The 23,890-nt window shown below is 40.4% G+C and overlaps 1 protein-coding gene across 1 annotated transcript in view; it reads right to left on the bottom strand.

Annotated features, from left to right (window-relative positions):
• Positions 1-297: 297 nt before the first annotated feature.
• Positions 298-23,890, bottom strand: part of GBE1 (1,4-alpha-glucan branching enzyme 1) — a 1,374,432-nt gene continuing 1,350,839 nt past the window's right edge. The window contains exons 15-16 of the mRNA XM_069636445.1: positions 19,811-19,928; positions 298-8,040 (exon numbers count right to left, since the gene is read on the bottom strand). Of these exons, the coding sequence (XP_069492546.1) occupies positions 7,984-8,040; positions 19,811-19,928 (175 nt within the window). The 3' untranslated portion in view covers positions 298-7,983. The remainder of the gene's footprint in view (positions 8,041-19,810; positions 19,929-23,890) is intronic.

Raw genomic sequence — 23,890 nt, forward strand, 5'->3', positions numbered from 1 at the left:
AGAGCTCATTCATCCCTTGTTTTTTGTGTGGGGAAAAGGTGCTCAGGGTGATTGGAAATCTGAGTACAACATCTTTCCCTCTGAAAAAAACTAAAAACGACCACAACCCATTATCCCATGTATTGTGGGGTCCTCCTTAACCATGCTCTCTGTTAACTGTGGCATGCAGTTTCTAATTGGTATATGCCACAAGTCTTTATTACATGTTACATGAATAAGTCAGCCAATAACAGTATATATGAGAAACACATACATTACTGTAGAAAAATAAGCCATTCATGCACCTTGCAGCAAAGGGGTATTTTAAGATTTATTTTCAAGGAATATTTTCTACTATTTTCCCATAGACAAACACATCGCTTTCCTAGTTAGTTGAACGGCATTGCATTACAATTTAGAAGCATGTCTCTCGTGCCAATAACGTCTCCAGGAAATATTAGCAAATCATTAAAATGAACACTGCACACATAATTAAATTGCAAAGTTTCATTTCACTACAAAGCTGCAAATTGACAAAACATAAATTGGTTCCAGTAGTCATGACAACCACACAGTTTATTAACCTCAACATATGAAAATGCCTTCATAATCGCATATTGAATTACGGATAGCAAGAGTATAGTAACATTATCAGACCTACCGTGTCCATCTCTACATAAAGATACAGTTTCCCCAAAAAGATATTCAGAATATGAAGCGTTTTACCCTGAAGTAAATTACAGTTCACACAAACTCATTGCATCTGTCTAGAGAGATTCGGCAGCATAGGATGAGAAGATTCATCATTGCACGCCTAGTGGTAAAAGGAAAGGTCACAACTAGTATTGCTTATGGTTGACATAAAAACTCTGATGGCAAGATTTTTATCGTGATTTGACATGTTGGCCATTCGCGCCTGCTAATTAACACGTAGGAATCTTAATGATAACATTTGTTGCACATTTTTTCACAGGTAGATTTGTAGACTTTCACCCTGCAATAGAATCTTTACATTAGTATGAGACTCAATACTATATGAATTAAATAATACATACCCACATTATAGGTCTATCCGAAAAATATATAGACGACATCTGAACATTACATTGGTTTTCTAGTTACCACTGCTCCAAGGGCACATTGTGGTGATATTTTTGTATTAGAACATGACTTATAAGGGTGGGACTGTATGGGGCAATATACACACCTGAAGAAGCAGGTAATTCTGCTATTTGCCACACTAAAAATCTTCTTGTGGTCTGCATGCGGCGCAATCCAAGCTTAAACTTAGTAGGCTTGATTTACACAAGCAGTTTAAAATCATGTTAGGCGAATAGTGTTCACATAACGAGAATTATGTTTATTTTGTTTTTCTGCCATGCCAATGTTAATATTGTGGAGCGAGTAAACATTTCAAAAGACTGATTTTGTGAATATTTTCTGTACATGTTGACCTAAAACCGTTTTCCTTTGTTGACCATCTTAGTTATTGTTTATTATAACCAATTTAAAGTTGCAGATGAGTCGAGTGATGTGAAACAAAGCAGAATACAATTCCTATGTAAACCTTTTGCACTCAAAATTTGACACACTTTCAGTTCCAAATGTACAACGTTTTATGTTAAATTGTGCCGGGTATTGGCTACAGTGATTGCTAATGTTAGTTAGTGTGCGTGATGAGGACGTATCAGGACGAGAAAGCAAGAGTTCTGAGGCGGTAAAGGGCACATATAGGTTAGGTGTTTCAGATTCCACACTGAGTGACCGTGAATATTGTCCATGTGTGTGGTGAGGTTCTAGAATTGACCCTGGTTAATCACTTCTTGAAAATCTACCTCGCAGCGCTCCCATAGTCACAGAGGCAATGATCCCTCATTGCTCCCCACGAGCACGCTGTGTGCAGATCATCCTGGCTCTGCCTAATCATACCAGAAGTAAATATGTGAGTGGTTAGCTCCACAAAATCTTCAGTGAACTTAAGGATACCAGAGGGTGATGTTATAAATTACCTTTTGATGCATGTTGTGGTTGTTTCCATATGCTCTTAGAACCATGTGCTTGGTAATTGTATCTGGCTGCATGGATTTGGTATTTGAGATTCGCTGCAAAGCATCTGCATGCATGTGTGAATCTGAGATAATGAGGACTGTTCCCGAACTAGGAGTGATGTAGCACAGGCGCATGCTTGAGCGCACATGTGAAAAGCATTACTGCTGCTGCTGCTCGTCTGGTAACATACTGGTTGATTGGTAGCACATCCTAGGACATTTTACACAGTTAAGGGGTTAGAAAGACCAGAAAATTGTGTGGCAATATTCTAGGGTTGCCTTGAATTAATAATGTCTTGAGGGATACACACATGGGTCTCACTTTATTTTACTAATAGCAAACACCCTTTGGCAGACTCCCAAAAATAAGTATAAGTTATATGAAATAAATACTTTAGAGTGCATGATTAGAAGAATGCCTTGAATGCAATTCATAACGCCATCTGGTTTCTGAATATTCTGCAATCCCAAATGGTTTGTGGGCTATTAACATTCCCAACGATTCTGTTGACCATCATTTTTGTCCAATTCGATCAGGTTCAGACTAATTTTACAGCTGTTGTCTATGTTTTTAATTACTTTTTTCAACAAGTGCTTCCAAATCTATTTACATGATACATCAGACTGAGAAATACAGACTTGCTTAAAGTTGATGAGTAACAACCTGTTACAAACCTCAAGACTGACATCACACATTGTGAGGTTTTAGCATTAAGCAAATCAATCCTATTACAACATGGTATTGAATGGACTAATCAGGTACATATTATAAAGTTGATATATACATAATTGTGTTCCTAAATACTAAAAGATCCATTTTACCTTCAAGTTATGGGTACAGCCGCAGGGTCCAATTGCCCTGGCATGTATGCCAGTGTTCAGGCACCTCATATTTATCCAAATATGTATCCTTAATAACAGTGGCTGGAAAGGGGAGATTCTAATTTGGTGTAGCTACACAGATGTATTTGCCTTATGGGAGGAAGCAGACCTGGTGAAAGGATTTCAAAAATACTTGAAGACATGTAATGATACCATCATTGATCTTGACATGCATGCCAATTTTCTGGACGGAAAACTTACTATGAAAATTGGCACAATTATTACAGATTTGTCAAATTCAAAGATCAGAATAATATCCTTAAGGTTACTAGTTTTCATCCACAATCCAACTTTCAGTAAGACATCAAATCCTCAAGCATTGAGACTACAATGTTCATCCCCAAAGGTATGTATAAGACATGAAATGTCTGACAATTGTAGAATACGTTGATATTCTGAAGAATGTCTACAATCTACTTTATTATGTACATCAGTGATGTCGCAAAACGTGTGTTGACTCCTAAGAATAAAAAGCAGGAGAATGATCTCATTAAGACGAGGACACCACACTTGCTAATCAGGGAGGAATGAGAGAATTACTTTTAAACTCTCACCTATCTTGAAAGTATATCGAAAAAGGTTTCAGGATTGCTAAACAAATTAAAATCTTTGATCATGTATGAAAGAAGAGAAAATGTATACACAACATTTACTTTTAAGCTGAAACACTGGTAACATTAAGACATACGTACTTCACTACGTAAAAAAAAAAGATCATGCCCTTGTTTAGGGCAACATAATTTTAATAACATACAATGTAATACTATACATTAAGGTAAACAATGCTCAAGTGGGGACATTCTACCACCTATGATTAACTGAATAAAGTGTCGATGTTGTAAACTATGTTGGGCAAACACTGAAAACCTTTGAACCCCGTTGGTCAAAATAATAAGATATACAAGTATGAGACATAAGCTCATCTGTTCATTTTGTAGTGGCTGGTCATTCTATCAGCCATGTCTACTTTTGGATGTTTTACTCATGTATGCCTCATCAGCGAGGAGTTTTTCAACAAGGTCCAAAATAAGGAGGCATTTCGTATCATCTCAGATAGGGGAGGAGGTGGATTTTCCTTTGCCCCAAACAGGAAAAAAAAGGAACATGGTTCCTTCTTAGAAATCTGTATTTTAGAAACCTCACTTCAAGATTGACTGCTTGGATGTGATCTTTGCTTTTAAAAACACCATTCCCAGTCATTAAGAAGGAAAAGTAGTAGTCCTTGTTGGAAGCAATGACAACGAGTACCTTCAGCTATGATGGATATCGCAGACTTGAAAACTGAATTTCATTATGTGACAACACCAAATCTAAAGTGCATTATGGAAACATTACTTCGTTACTAGTCATGAAGTGCATAGGTGAATTGGAAATTCATGAATGGATCATGTTCTGGAACAATAAAAGAATCAAATGGAACTGGAAAATATGGACCTACATTACACTACTGCCCTAAACTCTACCACTGTTTTGGGAGACAGTTTCGGTTGAGACATGCCACTGAAATAACAGTATAGCATGCTAAAAACAACAATATATGGCACGCCTACTTGCAAGTGCAATGCTGTGTCCGTAAGTGTCAAACGGTTATTAAAAAATGTGTCATAGTGAGGATGCTTGAAAAGTATATAGACATCAAGACATAACAGACCATTCGTGAAGGGTTTCTTATCAGGATGTCTCTTACACGATAGGTAGGGGGATTACATTGGTTACTGAGATAAAGCACTTAATCTGATTGGTCCTTTGGGACAGCATAATAGGCAAGCTGAATCAGAAAGTATCTGGGTCAAACCTAGAAATTGATTTTTGAACTTGCTCGCTCTGCTTTACAATAAGTGTGACTATTCTCTTCCAACTACAAATTGATAATGCCATCTTTGGTGAACCTAAGTTTTGGTCTTTTAAAAATATAAAAAAGATATCTTGATCATTTAAAAAATGTGGGAATTGTTCAGTGGTTTTCTTTTTCTGCCGTCTGGTTATAATATGTTAAACTATAGATTACTTTTATGCCTTTTAAAAACTAAAACAAAGAAAGAATTTCCTTTTATCTGGATTACTCTTCTTAAAGAGTTCTGAAAGTACCATGCAGGACATCTGATCAACTTTTGTGCTGAATAAAAGTTACTTTTAGAAGGGGGTATTGGAGAAGAAGTGAAGACAGCTAAGGATGACAGCTCACCCTCTTCAGACTAACTTGGGTGATATACTAAAACAAGGTTTACAATACGATTGTTATATTTTGTCTACTGTAGCGAAGACGGATTCAAAATGCAGCCACATCCAAGGCACATGGAAAGTTTTGACAGTGTTCATTATTTTTATTTAATGGATTTACAGGGATCTAAAACACAGATTGAGAGTATATGAATCTTCAGACAGAATCATGTTAACTAGCAAACTGTAAAATTAGACAAATGCAATGGATTCAAGGAACTCGTTGGAATAATTAGAATTGGGTGTTTACCATTTATGAAATCTTTTGGATTTACACTCTGCTGCTCTGCCTCCTACCTTACTTGCCTAGACGCCAAAGAGGTCTGCATGTATTACCTTCAAGAGAGTCACGAAGAAGGTTATACCCAATGCACACGTACCCTACATGACTGATGAGCAACCATGAGAAATTTTGGAAAGTCAGGCATTGGTTAGAATCAAGAAAAAGGATTGTGAAAAAAAAGAAAGAAATGCATCCATTGAGGAAATTGGATTTGAGACTGCATGTGGGATTTGTGTTAGACCAGCAGATTTAACTTAGCTAACCTTTTAAAATGGTATTGGCAGTTGAGATTTCATCTTCCAAACATTTACTTCTCATATTACTCTTATTTTCTCAGTTATTCGACATATGTAAATGGTCAAAATTAGGACTTCTAATGCGCTCGATAGACCACATTATGTTCACTGCGAGTACCAGTTTCTTTTGCATGACATTTGTGATCCGAGTTTTCTTTCAGTTCATTGGCTGAAGACGTTGTTGGTTCTCTCAAATCCTTCGGATTCTATTGATTTTGAACAGAAGGTCTAAAGCCTATCTTTATGAATGAGTCAGCCTACCACACACATCCCTAATTTCATTTGAAACATATTACATTGTTCCACACAGGCCTTACAAATGAGAACTTGCACATGGGTAGATTCATGCTGATGAGAATTCTCAAACGCAGAGGAAATGTGGGTGGGCTTTTGGCGGGCAAAAATGTTTCATTTATTTTCAGTTTAGTACAGTTTTTGAAAGAAGTCTTTGAATTGAAGGAACACTGTTCTTGTGTTTTATGTGTATTTTGATCATTGTGAGAGATTTTATTTAATTTGGATCACTGGGGAGTGATATAGGAATGTAAAGTGATGGGCTATACCTAGTTTGAAGATGTGTACTTTTGTGTACTTGATGTTATAAAGGTTTGTAATAAATCATAGATCTTAATTAAAAAAAAAAAAAAACAATTTACAAACAAAACACTAAACCTTGCATCACTCAAGCAGCCCCCAACCTGGAACAGCAGGAAACCTTGGTTTATTTCAGAGGCATTTAAACACAGTAGGGGGGTGGGAGGGGGCAAGCAAAGAAAGCGGTTTGACAATTGTATATATTTTGAGTGGCGTCGGGTGTTATAGAATCAATGCTACTGCATTAAAATGCAGAAAGCAAAATTTAGAAATTAAAGTGAATTGCTTGGTACAAATAAGACACGTGGAATGTAACGTAGCTATACTGGGGGCAATCCTTTATGCAGGGCTGACCAATCAATTCCCTGGCACATGATTTCATTGTAAACGTATTAACAAAATAGCATACTTACTCAGAGCCTCGTTGAATACAACACTTTTTTTTTACATTGCTTTAGTTCAAATGTGAGTAGTGACGTTATAAACGGACAAGTGAATTGTACTAGGGGGTGAAAGGATTACAGACTTGCAGTGAAATTGTACAGAAACGCCAGAGCTCCCACACTGAATTGAGAAATGAATTAATCCGTGGCGGACGGGTTCTTCCCACCAGTTACTTCAAGAAATAGGCAGATCGAAACCAGAGGCGTGAATATAAAGCAAGAAGTTCAATCGATCTGAAATGCTTAGGATTGGACCTAATACACAGTTCCTGTTTACAAAAATGGCAAACCTCAGCAAAGCAAAGCAAATATACCTTTAACAATTGAAACTTTCCTTTTTGCACCATACATTGCACAGGAAGCGAGGTACTTAAGAGATATACATTATTCTACACAATGCTGGTTGCATGTGCAGAGGACGAGTTGAGAGTGTAAACTCATGAAGGCTCTGAAAAACTGCAACAGAAAGCGTAGCCTCCGGGCATGAAGGACAATCTTGCATGATAAATCTTTGGGTATTCAATGGAGTACTAAACCGTGTGCTGGGAATAACAAAAGAAAAAATGATTACACAAACATCGAAAGGGGATCGATCCTAAGATCCACACACAGAATCAGAAATGTTATATAGTAGATGCTAGTTCGGAAATCTAATTAGCTGTCACTTTAAGCCAACCAGGAGAATAAAAGAAAAGACCTTGTTGAGAAGGTTTTTTGTTCACATGGTGGTACTAGAAGTACTTCGGTTTTTGGAAGCAGAAGGAAAGTGAACAATTACTGGGAGCCAATCCTAATTAAGGCCCATACCGGCTCAGGCACACTTCCTGTGCTCCTTGCCGATTGGCATCTTACCATCCCAGATTTCATATCACACTGCCATCATATACAGTACATACTTCAAAAGCACTGGAATTTCTATGGGATCACTATCATTTATGTGATTAGCAGTCTCTCGTTTTCTTTTAGAGCTTGAAAGTCACAACGCTGCCTAACCAGAACTACACACTATAGATAATTGTATTGCTTTGCTCCTAGTTTGTGTCCTCGAATTAAATACAATCCGGCTATACGGTAGAGGACAGTAAGTGCAAACAATTAGTAGCCCATTTCAGAGTGCTGTCGAAGTTCTGCTGGTGAGGCGAGTGAAACCGCACAATGCTGAAACGTGGTACTCTATTTTACAGTGACTAATTCTACACATCTTGCTTCTGCGGTTGGGTGTAGCGTCTGTCGCGGATTCAATTGTGGATGTCCATGTTCTGCAGAACAATGCCCACTCTGCTGGGAATGTACACCTGGCAAGGGAATAACAATACGGCAAGAGTTACTATAGAGCATGCATCCACAAACGCAGACATTGCACAGACATTCTTAACTCTAATGTGTTGGTAATGTGCATTAACTTATGGCACACGAATAGAAAGAACATGTGCAATCTCCACCTACCAAAGAAAAACAGAATATACATCTATCCAAAAAAACACCTAAGCATGCCATGGTTAGAGAACGTGATATTATTACAAGGATTCGAAAAAGATTTTGACAAGCATATTCTATACTTTCTGAAACCACTGTGTGAGCTTTATTCATGCTGGACTGCTTATTCACACATTGAAGTCTGGCAAAGAAACGAGTTTGAATAATCTGGAATATACACGCATCTTGGGGAAACCCAGAACTAAGAAAAATCTGTATTACACAAGCAGCCTTTTTTTTGTTTTTTTAATTCAACTTATCTTTTAGGAAACGGTGGCATTGTGGAATAGCTACAACCTAAACGCATACTGCAGGTGATGCACAGCACACACACGCGTATACAATGCTGAATACATGTTATGGTGATTCTGCTGTGCTCCTTTTCAGCAACATCCGCTCGTTAGGGCGGTATGTGATTCACAATTGACATCTTGAGGCTCACATAAATTGAACAGTGATAAATGGTAATCCCTTACTGCGGCAAATGTTTAGCACAAGTATATTGTGGGTTAAAGAAGCGCCCTAGGCGTGTTGAACCTCTGGTTATAGGTAAATACAAAACATATGACAACGGAAGGTCAAGTGTCAGCAAATAGCTCAAGGTTTGCATTGCAGGCCCTTAAAGAGGAGTTCAAAGTATTCACGAGGTGTTAAACAGGCCTTGGTGCTTTTGCTACCTGAGGGGTACTTCGGTCTATGGCGAGCCTCCTAATACAATCAGAACCGGAGTGGCAGCAATTTACCAATCCCTGTGTCCTGTAAACAGTTATATGCCCACATTTGAATGTCCAGAACTCTGCCAATCAGACATTCATTAGTACAATGAACGTTATTGCCCATGTGTGTACTGCAGTTTGGTTGGGAGGTCTCAAGTCCTAAACGGCAACTCTCCCGTGCCATTCAGGACCCCTGCTTTTTGCATTTGTCCAACCAATGTCCCCCCCCTCATGAGTCTTAATCCAAGGCATGATCAGGGATGCAGATCCTGTTTTCTCAGGGTTATCGTGTACAACCGGCAACCGCTTCCCTGTGCTGGTATGCTTGCACGGCTGGGAGCGTGGACACTATTGTTTGGTAGCAGACTATCATACCTTAACCCGCCATTTAATAAGTTATTTCAGCAGCAGAACCGCTTGTACACCCACACCCTTCAATGGGATCTCACCCACCAAAAACAAAATCTGCGTTTTTCATCCGGTTTATGGACTGTAAATTTTGAGAGCTAGAATGTTCCATTGTTTAAATATACACATCCAGGGTCGGACTGGCACAAGAAATAGGCCCGGGCACCCAAAAAAAAAAGTGGCCCACCCTCACGGTCACCTCAAAAAGGGCCCACCCCTCGCCTCAAAAAAAGGGGCCCTCAAACCATCGCCAATGCAAGCAGACGTCCAAGGCCAAATGAGAATATGTTATTGTAGCACTTACTCTTAAGCTCTCTTTTATATAACAAATATGCATACAATATCACCCAACCTGTGTTGGTACTCATTTATCGTACCTCAGAAGGATGAAAGGCTGAGATGGCCTTGCTGCGATTCGAACCTGCAGATCACACACACATCGCAGCAGCAAGCGCTCAACCCACTGAGCCATCATAACAGCAATAGTAAAATGAGCAATTATTATGTAGTGGATACCATTAAACTGGTAACTGAGATTTAACAGCAGACCAGTTAAGTTCATCTGCAAGTTTGTGCAAATTTGGCTGCATTTCAAGACTGCGTGCATCTACTTTTCAGGCTTCAGATCAGAGGTTGGCAAAATAGGGAAAGTAGCGCACTCATAGGACATCCCATACTCTGAGCACTTGTTACCTCATACATGCAAACAAACATCCTGAACAGCATGCCTGGGAGGTGGGAAAGAGACACATTACAACAAAGCATAAAATGTGGCACAATGAAGTCAATGGCCACTTTATGTGCTATGGTCAAATATTTCTACACTGAACACAAGCTTTTAGGCACAAGGATGTCCAAGAACCAGGCAGCATTTGAAGAAGGTGCATCCGTTGCACCTTTTTTTGAATTTTTTCTGTAATGGGGCAATGGAAGCAAAGTGTTCTGCACAGGTTCAATCACACTGACATGTAAAATGGTGTATGAACTCAGGCTTCCTGGCTTCATGGGACTACAGCTAAAGAGGCACTGCTTTCTTGTTACTGACTGCTTGATTACCGAGAATCAGGTATTCCCCTCATACGCTATACCGAGGAATATGGTTTGCGGTACTACTGTATTACAAATCGGACTGTGCATTATTCTAAATAGTACGATATGCTACTTCCATTCCCATCCCCAACACTGACTGGGATGGAACTTTTTTTGGTTAATAGCTACACATAGCATGATTTCTGAAAAATCGGCACATTTTAGCAGTGACATTTAGGCAGCAATCCGTAAGACTACAGCAGGCCCTCATGTAGTCCCTACGGTGTATTTGTATGTCATCAGTTATTACATTCGCTAATTTAAAATATTATGTAAAATGCATGTTTTTTGCAAAAATGCGAGCCGTTTTTCCAAGGTATGTTTCTTGCTTGGGCCCATTTATACTGGAGCGTGTTTACTATTTATAGTTCACAAACCACATACATGAAGATCTCATCTGTTGAACACATGTCTGCCCTCAAAGATGTATTCAGCAACACCTGTGCGGCTCGTGTTAGTGTTAAGTGGATGTAAAGACCAGGAAACTGGAGCTTGTCTGTGTAAGCAACAGGGAGGAGAAAGGGGGAGGACTCGGGAGCCTTTGTAATAAATCACGCTTTTTATGGGTGACACACACTACCAGGACATGTCAGTACATTCAGGAGATTCAAGAACTTTGGCATCTCTAAACTCGAGAGCCTTGGGACAAAACCACAGCTATATTTCATCACATTTAGTGTATGAACTACCAGAACCAGTACAGAAAACCTTGAAGAAATTGATAGGGATGGAAGCGAAGGGATGGCCAGAAATATAACTCACAATAGTGCACCATTGCAGATTGTGGCAGGAGAAGGTTAAACAAAAGGCAGAAGACAGGAAAGCCGATGAGGCCAAGTTAGTGCAGTGGAAGCTATCGAAATATGCAACAGAAGAGCTGGTGATAACCAGACCCACGCCACCAGCGCTGACACAGCAACAATATTAACAGCTACCACAATTCGCAGTGCCCGTTGGAGGAGGAAATATGGGGAGGGGCAATCCACAGCAGGGATTTCGTGGAAGGGGAGATTTACCTAGGGGGCGTGGCTTTGGGCCACAGATGTATCACAACAAACGGGGATTTCGGGGCTATGGGCAATAGATGCAGCAAGGCCCAGGGGATATGTCGGGAGCTTTTCCAGTACAGGGGAGGGAGCCACCACAGTGCTGGACATGTGGACAGCTAGGACACATTTCAAGAGCATGCCAGTTCAGGGAGGAAAGAAAAGAATTGGGGAGACCAAGGCCTCAGGCATATCGCGGGGGCCAAGAAGATTATATGCCTGACCAGCAACCACAAGGACTAATGCAAGGTACATATCAGCAAATGCCACAAGCCCAAACACGAGCACAACCACAGGCACAACCACCACAGATGACAGCACCGATAACACAGTATTTACAAGCACCACAATCAGGGGAAGCACACAACAGCTAACACAACTACAAGACAATGTCACATCAACACCCTACAGACACAATGGCTACAATACCAGTTCGATGGGTGGGAGGAGTGGGGAATAATCCCTTTACGGGAAATGGACTATGTACCCTCAATAGGACAGCCCACAGATTAACTTGATGTGTCCCATCCTGTCGATCACACCCAACCCTGTGGAGAAACCACGCATAGGGTTGGCGATAGGCTATAACACTTTTTCCTTTCTTGTTGACACTGGGGCGACTAGGTCATGCATCAGGGAAGGAGTATTTTAGTGGTCAGGCGATGCGTTGAGGCCCACAGTCATTTTGACCACTCCTACTTATCCCGATCTCTATATTTATTTATTTTCAGGGTCTATCCACAAGCTTCATCCTGAAGAAGACGGTTAGAAGTATTACCCGCCGAAACGCCAGAGCAGGAGCAACCACCAGCCCTTTTAAGTTCTAAGCTCCTGAGACACATCTCCAGCTTACCCATTTGGAATGCATAGGCATACACAGATCCTAGGACAACAAGAGCAGTGAGCGAGGCAAAGCATTAACCTTAGGAATAACTGATTCTGTGCTGGTTCTACATAGGGCCACTTGTACATAATACCCTGTTATGTATAGTGTTCGAATTTAGGATCTATGAATTTGTATTATAGCACAGTGACAGTTTACAATGTATCTAATATTTATGTACAGAAAGCACAGGCTATTAGGAGGTGTGCTCTATCTGTGCCTACGTTTGCCAGCACGTTTATTCATGTATAAATGTGTGTCATTGCACAGCTGCTCTTTATACTGTGCTTAACTACAGGTACAGACTAAACTGTTGATATCACCAGTCAGGGTTGTGTTTTCATTATCTTTTTATTGCACCTAGAAACACTTGTGTACAGGCACGTTATAAAAGCCATATCATATCATTGTGTCATTAATACTTTTCAGTAGATAGTTATAGCCAGCGGCTGTTTAGGAGTAGCATTCATGAGATTGTCGGCCAAATGAGTGAAATGGATGTATATACATGATGTGTTACAAGTATAATCTTAACATAACAGATTTAATTAGACAAATGAAATAAATCTTGTACAATATCAATAAATACAACACTACCAGTTAGATAAAGTGATTTCAGTAGTTTCAGCACAGTAACCTACATATGGAAATAATACATATCTGTTTGGTTGACCACAGTTCTGCAAAAGGAAGGAGGTGGATATTTAACGTGCTGTGACAATTGGGTTTTGTTACCAACACAGATTTGGAGCACTGCGGGTATCTAAGGTATTGTACGATGCATGATGGGGTTGACTGTGTGCTGGAGTATTCCTGGAAGATTGGTGGTTTATTTGGTCCGACTCTCTATATATTGCACCCAAGGTCAAACTCCAGAATGTTAATACTGCCAAGCCTGAGCCAATAATGGTGTAGTCCAGAACAAACTCTGTAGACAAGTAAATGTTGGTAACAGGGGAAGTGGAGTGGCAATCTAGTATGGTAACATTAAAAAAAAAAAAGAATGTCACCTTGATGTCAAAAAAGTTAACGTTAAAAATTGTTTCGATGTCATAGCAAGCTACACTGTTTTAGTTTACCTTGAGACAGGGTAATTCCTTACTTTGGAGTAGCCTATGAAAGTGTAGTGCAGCAATTATTGACTAGAGAGCATGTTCAGACTCTGCCCCCCTGCCTTTCTCGGAAGAAGCGAAATTATAAGACAAGAAAGGACATATTTGAAACTGCACTTTAAATTCTCCTGGAAATGCAGCTGGCACAAAGGATAGTTATTTATCGCTACACAAGTAGGTAACAGATCAGGCATTAGCTTGCAAATTAGTGTGTTTCAAATAGAATAGATTAAGTGACGGGAAGCCGTGTACACAAAATAGGGACTCTCTACATAAGTTGGGCAGAACAACTGTAGTCAGATAAGGTTGCTGCTACCCGTAGGAAGGGAGAGATAAAGGGACAGGCATTCACCAGGAACTCAGTAGATAGCAAAATAAATGTGTCCTGCAGAGAAAAATAACGTGACGAGCAGTTGCCATTTTCAAACTGCACCAACACAGCAGAGAATTAAACACTGCAGCTTTAAGAAAGGCCCCAGCTAAGCACGCTATTTGAACAAATACATTTAATTCAGGAAAATGGTGTGGTGACTGGACATAGCTGCCTCCAAAGAATGTGAAGGCCCAAGACTCAGTAGGGAAGGTTACATAGAGGAAAAAATACCATTGTGTGCTTTCAACTATCAAGGTAAATCAAGTTATGAGAACACAGCAGACTATTTGAAGTCCATGGGATGAACTGAACATCCCAGGAACTGTCCTAGGTAGTTGGCAGATTAATGGCTCGGCGATCAGCTAGGCGTGAGAGAAATGCGGATGCGGCTAAAAAGATAAATAATTTCTGTGCATGTGGTGAAAGCGGCAGGATTCATAATAACAGTATTCATAAATGTGTCAAGAACAGAATGGCAGTTACAATTGTGAGGATAAGAGGGCCGGAATTACTAGAAGTTGGTCCTTGAAAACTACAGATATCATGGCCGAGATAACATGGGATGTTTTATTTAATTAACATAGGCGATACACTTGCCATCTCCTCCCATCTACTTAAAACATGTCATCATGCCGCCAGTTCACTGAGACTGACCGCATGTTAACAGATGAGCACATGTCCTTTTCTCTGCATAAGTAATTTAGAGCCTACCAATAATAGACAAGCATGATGATGTAGCACATTTTATGATGTTTTATGGGTGGGATCTTAGATAAAGAGTTGTCCAATCATTATTGTTGGCCATATAGTATTATATGTAGCTTATTAGAGGGAACCAATGACCAGGAGCAATAGGTTTTCATAACTATGACATCAAAATGACTAAAGCAACTGCCGTTTCCTGTTGAGATGTGGAGAAAATCTTGAGTGGGAGTTTGGCTGTTAACCTTGTTTTCCCCCCAGTTTTACGTTGCAATTAAGGTAAAGCAGTACAATACCATCCATAGTCTGAAAATATACCTTGAGCTCCCTATACAGGCTATGTTTATAAGACTGCGGGAAAAGTGAAGTTGGTTGTGTGACAACAGGTAGGTAGGTAGGTAGGGCGGTAAGGGCCAGATGCCATCATGTGCAGTGACAGTCTCAACCACTTCTGTTAGGATACTATGTTTTGACGCAACTCCCTGACAAATTAGCACAATTTCAATATTTTCCTTTTTAATATTCTAGAAAAGCGTGTTTACATTGGGCTGAAACACAACCATAATATTCTCAGAACACAGAGGCCCATGAGCAAGACTTTGGCTCAGCAGAGATCAGTCTTTTAAGCCTTCCACAGTGCCAGGGTGTCATTGTGAGCCTGGGCATGTTGAACCCATGCACAAGAAAACAGGAGAACAAATCCCTTCGACTTAATGCACACCTAGCCCCTGAACAGCCCAAAATGGCCAGGTTTAGACCTAGAAAAGCCTGGAGGAACGTTGGCATTTTTAAAAGGAGGGTGGGTTTTGAACCATCGCTCCTCTGGGATCAAAGCTCTGGGCCAGTCCACCTTAAAGTTCTTGCAGGTGGTTCAAAACTGTATGTTATTTTATTTGATATTTATAGAATGCCTAGTGCCATTGTTATGGCTTCGATGTGCTGCAGTGGATGAAGGCCCTTCGGAAGACCGTAGTGTCTGCAAATATGTAAATAAAAGGATCAATATAATGCGCGTGTGCGCAATAATTGCCATTCGGTGAGAAGCAGTGATGACTAGGTTGGAGCATTTTAAATCATGCACCGCATATTGCAAAAGAAGGGGTAGATTGGTAGGTCAGTGACTATATGACAACTGGACCAAATGGATTGTGGGACTGCTATATTCTATGGGTTGCCACACCAGAGGGGGCAAGGGAATTGTAAATCTATCAATCCCTAGAGCAACTGTCTACAGTTGAGGGGTATGCTATATTATATATGCAGAACACATGCGTGAGTGGCTTACATGCAGTCAACATGCAAATTGTCGGATAAGACACAGATATCGCCAGCACGAGTCCTTTTGTCTGTACCATCTCGTTATTGCAGTAAAGTGTAATAGATTGGATTCAAACTGATGGTGATAATGCATCATCACAAACAGAAAAAGACTTCAAACTCATCGGCCATGCCATTGTAATTCTCCAGGCCAGAACACACCTAGGGCTAGATATACTACAGACTACAAGTCTTGCATACTTTCCAACCATTAAAGTTGAACGTTTTACCACCAAGGACGGCGTCAGAGAAAGACTTAACTGCTTATGACAGCAAAATATCTATTGCACAATATGCCGCACTCAGAGATTATCCCTGTTAGAAGGCACCCTGTCCCGACCCTTATGCAGGATCTCTCCGTAGGCAGCGGATGTTGTACCGCCTATCTAACAGGGATAGGTAGAAGAATATCCCTATCCAACCTTCATTCATACATAACAGCAGTACAAATATAAAAATCAGGTTAAGGGCACTAAAGTTATTGATATAGGGGGACACAGTATCCTATACTTGTGTCTCCATCGAAGTGACTGGGTCATATCCTCGTCTGGAATTTCAATCTGAATTTTAATCACCAGTTTCCAGGGATGGCACTGATCACTAAAGTCCTTGTACTGATAGAGGCTCTAAAAACTAGCTCTATACACAGAGCACAACTTGCTAGAAGCTACTGAAGCTTTCTAGCAATAAAACATCTCTTTGTGAAAATCGTCTTCAGCTGGAGTTCACTCATGCCGGATGGGGTCAACCGGTTTCAATGAAAATGGCTGCTTGAATCTTCTTCAGGACCATTCGGATTTGATAAAGTATAATTATTTTCTCTATTTCTGTGTAGTAATTCGATGAATACCTGCTTGAACGCTGGATCTCTCGTATCCCCATGTGTTCGTGCTCCTGGTCGTCGCAGATACAAGAGATCCAGCGTTCAAGCAGAACAGACACGTGTACCGAGACGCGTTCCGATATTTTTTTTCCCAGAGCCCAGCGAGTTCAAGCTCAGATGTGATGATGTCTTTCAAGAAAGACCAAAACCATTCATGTCCTGTCAGAATCTTGTAATAGGAGCACGGCAAATAAGTAGACTGATGGTTCACAGTGTTGAATGCTGCAACAAGCTTTGCCATTAAAAGAGGTAGAACAAAGTCATCAGCCTGGGCCAGACTGTTGTCTCAAACAGTCACCAATGGAACTGGGGCAGACCTCAGATAGGTAGGCATTGTAAAGTTCATCACATTTAACATATTACGGATTAACCAGTCCAGATCTATAAAAGCTAGTTATTATTCATCACAGTGGGGTCCAAAGCACTTTTTCAAAAAAGGAGTAAAAACAATGTTTTCAGACGTATCGATAATGTAAATACAAGATAAACTAAACAAGAGATATGTAATACGTTATTTACATGAAACTTCTGTTCTCCAGCATTAGTATCTTTCACAGATTCACATGCTGTTTGAATATTACCCAGTTATCAGGCTGGGAATCACTGGTAACATTAAAAGCAGTTTACATTTCAATTTTAAAACCGCTGTCACTTTAGTGCTCTTTTAGAGTTATTTTCGGTCATATTGCCCCATAGCCAATAGACCGGTCCCTTTTTAGCTACACCTCTGGAGGCCATCTTCAAACTTGGCAAGCGCATGCGAGTGTGGCAATATGAGCCAAGAAGAGCCATAAGCGTGGTAGGTTGGTGGGTTGCATGTTAATCTATGAAAGATAAAAATCCTGGCAAATAGAACTTGCAGGTAACTTATTCCTTCTCCAGCATTGCATCTTTCTTGGATTCACATGCTGGTTGTATAGATTACAAAGTAGTATTTACAACAAACAAAAAAAGGTTGGAGGTAAGGCTTACCTGGACAAAAGCATTCACCTTAACCAAACAGATTGTGCAGTACACTGCCTGGCCGACCCTCGACACCTCTATGGAACCCCCTTTGTCACGGTAGAACCTTGTAATAGTATGCAGTGAACTCCAAGCTGCAGCCCTGCAGATATCCACTAGGGGAACACCAGAGGGAAACACTGTAGTAACAGCAAGAGCCCTCGTACAGTAAGCTCTAGGCCTGCTGGGAAGGAGCCTGTTCGAGATGCATGCAGATAGCCATCGGCAAATAGAGGGCTTGGAAAGACCTTTGCCCATGGCCGAAGGATGAACTATCCCAAGTGGCTTAGAAGATTTGCAGAATGGCTTGGTGCGAGAGACGTACAACTTCAATGTTCTACGCACATCCAAGGAATCTAAGGAACGTTCAATCGGAGAAGGTAAACTAAAAAAAAAAAAAAGATATGCATGTAGACAGAACCTTGGGTATAAAAGTAGGATTCATGTGAAGAACCACCTTGGACTAATGAAAAACCAGTTATGGAGCCTTGCATACAAAAGCCTGGATTTCTCACACCCACCTGGCAGAGCTGATGGCACCCAAAAAGTCAGTCTTCCAGGGAAAAAACCTCAGACTGAATGTGTATGCGATAAAATGGGGTATGTGGGGGGGGGGCGTCTCCTAAGCATGGAGAGGTCCACATTAAATTCCAAGGGAGGAGCAGGTGTCCGAATTGGAGGAGGAAGGAGAGGAACAGCTCCTTGAGGGACACCTTAATGAATCTGTGAGACCACAAAGAAGGACTGACTAACAGGGGAATGAGTATCTTGATATGGCAGCAAGGTATACCTTGCGCGAGGAATGTGCCAATCCAATCTGAGCCAGAGATGGAAGTTAAGCCAAGACATCTTGAGCTTGTAAGCAAAAACGGTCAATTCCTTGGACAGCACACCGAACAGTGTAGCGTTTCCACTTGCTCTAGTAGTAGGAAACCATGGAGTAAGATTAGTCTACATTAAATGGGGAGTGGTGCATAAAGAAACTTTGCATCTCACAGGAATGTGAATGCTTCCCCCCAGGCTTCCCACGTGATGGAACCTGCTGGCGAATGCCTTGCATTTCCTGTTGGCCTCGGTAGAAAAGATGTCTATGTCCGGAAATCCCCACCTGCTGAAAATGCAGTGAAATTGGCTGTGCAGAAGCAGATGTAAATGGTAGTCGTGTTGTTGGTTAACAGCCAAACCACTCTGTCTTGAGCTGTAAGCTAAAGGACTTCAGAGTCCAGAGTCCAGAACACAGCTCACAACTCCAGACACCTTTCCTTCCTGTGACCAGAGGCCTCCGATATGGAATCTATCCCATGCGGGCTCCCCAGCCTTCCAGGGATGCATCCGTTGTGACTGTAACCAGCTGGTCTGGTAGCTGGACGGGAGCCATTGAAGTGCATTGTGATCTGGGTACAGACAATAAGGGCAGTCATCAGTATGGTCTTCAATATAGACATTTTTGAGATGACAGGTGGAACAGGCATTGAAGGGACTTTTCTTCTAGTCTGCCATAGTGTCAATGCACACACACAGGAACTCACTGTGCAAGCTGAAATAGCATCCAGGCCGAAGAGAAGTCTGAACCAGACCACAGACTGGCGTGTAGAAGCTCTGAACTTCTCAAGGTATAGAAGAATAGACGAAAAACAAAGTATTATCAATAAAATCAACAACAAGATTAGACATTTTTTCACTCCCAACACTAAACGTGTGCTAAAAAAAAACTGAATATGGCTTCCAGGGTTGGAGCTAAAGAGTGACCTGTACTATTGGCTATGGGACAGTATGACCCCAAAAAAGTCAGTTTTAAAATGTATATGTAAACTGGTTTTAATTTTACAGAGGATTCCCAGCCTGACCACGGGGGGGCATTCAAACAGCATATGAATCTATGAAAGACCCATTACTGGAGAAATACATAAACCACCATTAATTTGTTTAATTTTTTTCAGAACTTGAATTCTGTAAATCTAGAAAACGTTAGTTTTTTCACTGAGAGTTCAAGACATGTACATACAGGGGCCATTTCGACAATAGGATAGGTATTACTGAAAAGAAAACTGTACATACCAACAGAGAATTGGGTCGGTTATTGTACGGATGAGGCTGTGTAAAGAAATCTGTGTTGTGGTCCAGTCGTTTATGTCCTCCATATTCTTCTGCATCAGAATCCAGCACAATCCGATACTTGGAAACAATAATTTAAGGATCTAACAGTTGGTTTGTTACAAGTCCTTGCACTATACATATGATCTTGTGTACAGGCGCGTTATAAATGCCATATCATATCTGTACTGCCACTGTAAAAACAATATACAAGTAAAGGTGTACAAACATTACCAAAATGGAAAAACCCATTAACGTACCCACTATTTTAATAGGTCAAACAGGGTAAAACAACATGTTAAGGGAGATGTACAGTAAACAGATTTTACTACAATAGTATTCATATGAAAGTTGCTTGAACAAAAAATAGAGTAGGTGGTCCTAAAAATGTGAAAGTGTAACATCAAATATTGCATCTATCTTTACACTAGTCAAAGTAGCACAATACCTTTCCCAGCTTACTTAACCATATTAAACAGACGAAAAAGGAAATCTGCCATGTGCATGGAACGATTAAGTGTGCCATGATTAAGTGTGCCAGTCCCTTGCTGGATATTGCATAATTACAATCGAAGGTGTGAGAATTAGGGGAGGGGAAGAGGCAGTGCCACTGCGAATCAGGTAGAGAGCTAGAGATGAGATAAGGCATCAGAGGGAGACTTGGGGAGTAAGTGAAAAATTCAGTGCTAGGAGTGACAAGCGTCCGGGAGCAATACAATGCGAAGTACATGGGACATATGGGGAGAATGTGAGAGCAAATGTCAGACCAAGAGAAAGCGGGCAAGCACAAGAGCAAGGCTTAAGAGCAGGCGCACAATAGAGAAACATCAAGAACACTAATAAGTGATTCCGGAATGTTGGGCCTGGCAGCAGCAGTTTAAGCTTGCAGCTCCTGGTCTCCTCCCTTAAGATATTACATATTATGATTATTAACTCCAAAAAGAAGATCCAGGAACTTGTCAACCCGATTCCTAAGAAGCAGAAGCAGCTTTTGGAAATAGAGGATGAGGAAGAGGAAGATCCTAGCCCTCAGGTTATCTACAAGCTTCGCAGACAGGATTCCAAGGATATGAAGGAAGTCAAGCTGACCATGGCAGATTTAAACTCTAAAGTTTCACACCTGGATGTCAGGGTTTCAGATCTGGAAAAGACATCTACAAATATTGTAACAGAAATGGCTAGTAGCTACAGGGCTTATAACATCCCGAAAAGGGTCCTATCTAGAGAAAAGGAGAAACGCTTGGAGATGCACCTGAGAATTTTAGACAAAAACATCAGGATTATTGGAATAGAAGAGTGTTCTGAGGACTGCTATGGTGTGGGTTCCATTGTTGAAGCTGATTTTGACAATATTTATCGTGTTGGCAGGTCTGTCGGCGCCACACCAAGGCATATCCTTGTTACTTTTCTCCTTTCAAGAAAGAAGGAGTTCGTTTTAATCATTGCCAGAACCAAAGGTCCAACCACCTTCAAGGGGAAATCCTTCACTATATACCCAGACTTTCCTAAAGAACACCTGGAGGCAAGGAAATATTTTAAAAGTGTCAAGGATTTGGCTAAAGTTCTGGGTATAAAGGTATTCCTGAACAAGTATAACTCAATGACTCTGTCTTTGCCATCTGGTGAAATATCCACCAGGAAGCTATCTCAAAGCTGGAGAAAATTCATGATGGCTGTCTGTGCCTGAAAATACCTTGGATATGGAATAATGGATTCTGTTTTTGTAGATTATTAACTACATGCTTTCTACGATTGTCATTTTTCAGTTTAACATAGGGTTTGAAAATGGCGCCGCCTCATCGTTTCAGTTAAACATTTTTTCGCACATGCCACTTTGCGTGTTATTATTCTTTGAAGTTCGCCCATGACAAAGGGAAAGTTTAAAGGAAAGAACCCTCATTCACCCGTCTGTCAGCTGACACATCGCATAGCCTCGGTGCTGCATGTGGATCTTTACGTATTGTGTGCATTACGTGCTCCGCGGGCCGGAACTGGAAGGGGGACTTTCGTTCTCGGCTTGCCTTGCTTGCCCATTGTCTCATGTGTGGAGAGATTATGATTTGTTTATCACAGCGATTCGCTGGGGAGGCGTGCGGCAAATGCAGGTATTATTAGAAAGTGTTGCGTCCTGTGAATATTTTAACAGCTTTACACCGGAGTGACCATACTGGTTCTTGTTCTTGTCCTCCACCTAGCAAGTTGCAAACTAGTGCGGCGCGGTCAGCTCTACTAGCTTTCACAGCTCCACAGACGGTCATATCCTTTGTTTGTTATGATGGTAAGAGCTTCAGTATAACCCTGCATGGCAAAAGAATGTACAGTTTTATCAAGATTGTGCTTCAGGCTAATGAAAGTGAAACTTGAAACACGAGACATTACTAGGGTAGATACCGCCTTGCTGAAATATAAGCACAGTTCTTTCAGGGCTGGGTTTGCTGAATCAATCCTGTGATCAGTTTTAAGGCAAACGAATTATCAATACGCCTTCTGTGACTATTAACCATTTTAACATAAGCATACATTTGCAAATGCTACCTATATTATAAGGATTCGAAAATGTATAATGGGTCCTGCCTGCCTAACCTGATGAGATGTAATCCTTGAATGTAACATTGAAAGTGGTTTCCATTAACCATCAGAGTCTTTCTTTTTATTTAAATGATTTAGTTTAAAAATCAACTTTTTCATCATTCTATTTCCATGTCTTATGTTAGATGATTTGTACATTCTTACAATTGTTTATAAAATAAAACAAAGCTAAAAAGCAAACTAATTCCAAAATTCTTTTCTTTGTTGTTTACAAGTGTTCTTCTTTCTTCTTTCATTCCTTTCCTTTCTCTTCCTTTTGTTATCCACAACTCTTTGTTCAAATTGCTATTCTGGAATATGTTCTTTTATATAGAGTTCTTATTATATAAATGATGGATCCATAGTAACTTCCCCAATTACAATGATAAGTTTTTGATCATCGGAGTCATGTTTTACCATGACACTCAGAATACCCTTATTTGTGTGTCTATTCATGAAACAAATTCTAATTAGACAGGGGGGGAACCAAAATCTTTGGATTGGATGACAACAGCGGCACCGTGGAACAGTTGAGGAGCGGAGTTCTTGGAGCATCCTGTGATCAGACTGGATCTAATGTTTATGAACTGGGTGCCTGCATAGTTTTTTTTTTTGGGGTGGGGGGATTATGGACCTTGTATATTTTATTTATGTTTGAAATCATTTTTTGCAGGCTCTGCTATAATATGCTGGGCTACTGTTTGTTACGAGATAGTATGTTTGCTTCTACCCAGGGTTCTATATTCTCCTTCAAGACCATGTTCTCTGCGAAGCGGTTAATAATGAGTGGCATGTGCAAATGACTATGGATATTGTGGTGATTCCAAGGTTCAAGGGGCGTGTGGGTGTGCGTTCTACTTCTGTGGAGTTAATTTCAAGAACATACGTGACTTTTTCCCATTTGATAGCTGTTGGTAGGTGTAAGTGGCGATGTTAAATAATTACCAGGGCATACTCTTGCTATATTATACTCCTTTATATTTTTATTTGGCATACTTATACTTAGTTAATGAGCCTGAAATTCTGAGGCCTATGCTGATGAAACATTAATATTTTTTACTATGACTTTATGCCTCATTGTGGTTATGAGTCGTCTCAAGTAAAGGTTGAGGTGCACGCATGTCTAGATGCTATAGTTTGATCTGGGTGAAAATAGTATGGAACATGAGATGGAGGTGTGTGGCTTTTTATTCATATATAATTCCATTAATGCACTGTTTATGTCAATTGGAAAGGTATAGTTATGTTTGACTGCAGTTATATGCTTGCAGATCAGCATTCTGAGTGTGAAGCAGGGTGAGTTTTTGTGTTTTCTATTGCTTTACCTTTTTTGTTGGTTGATGTTCATGATATTAGTATACTTCAATATTTTTTCGAGAAAATGACATGCCCTGGAAAGCAAGATTTGAAAATACTGACTTGGAATGTGAATGGGCACAATAATCCTAGCAAGAGACAGCAAATGTTCAATTACAT

The sequence above is a fragment of the Ambystoma mexicanum genome, chromosome 7p (assembly GCF_040938575.1).
Source record: "Ambystoma mexicanum isolate Mex_15411 chromosome 7p, UKY_AmexF1_1, whole genome shotgun sequence".
Taxonomy (NCBI): Eukaryota; Metazoa; Chordata; class Amphibia; order Caudata; family Ambystomatidae; genus Ambystoma; species Ambystoma mexicanum.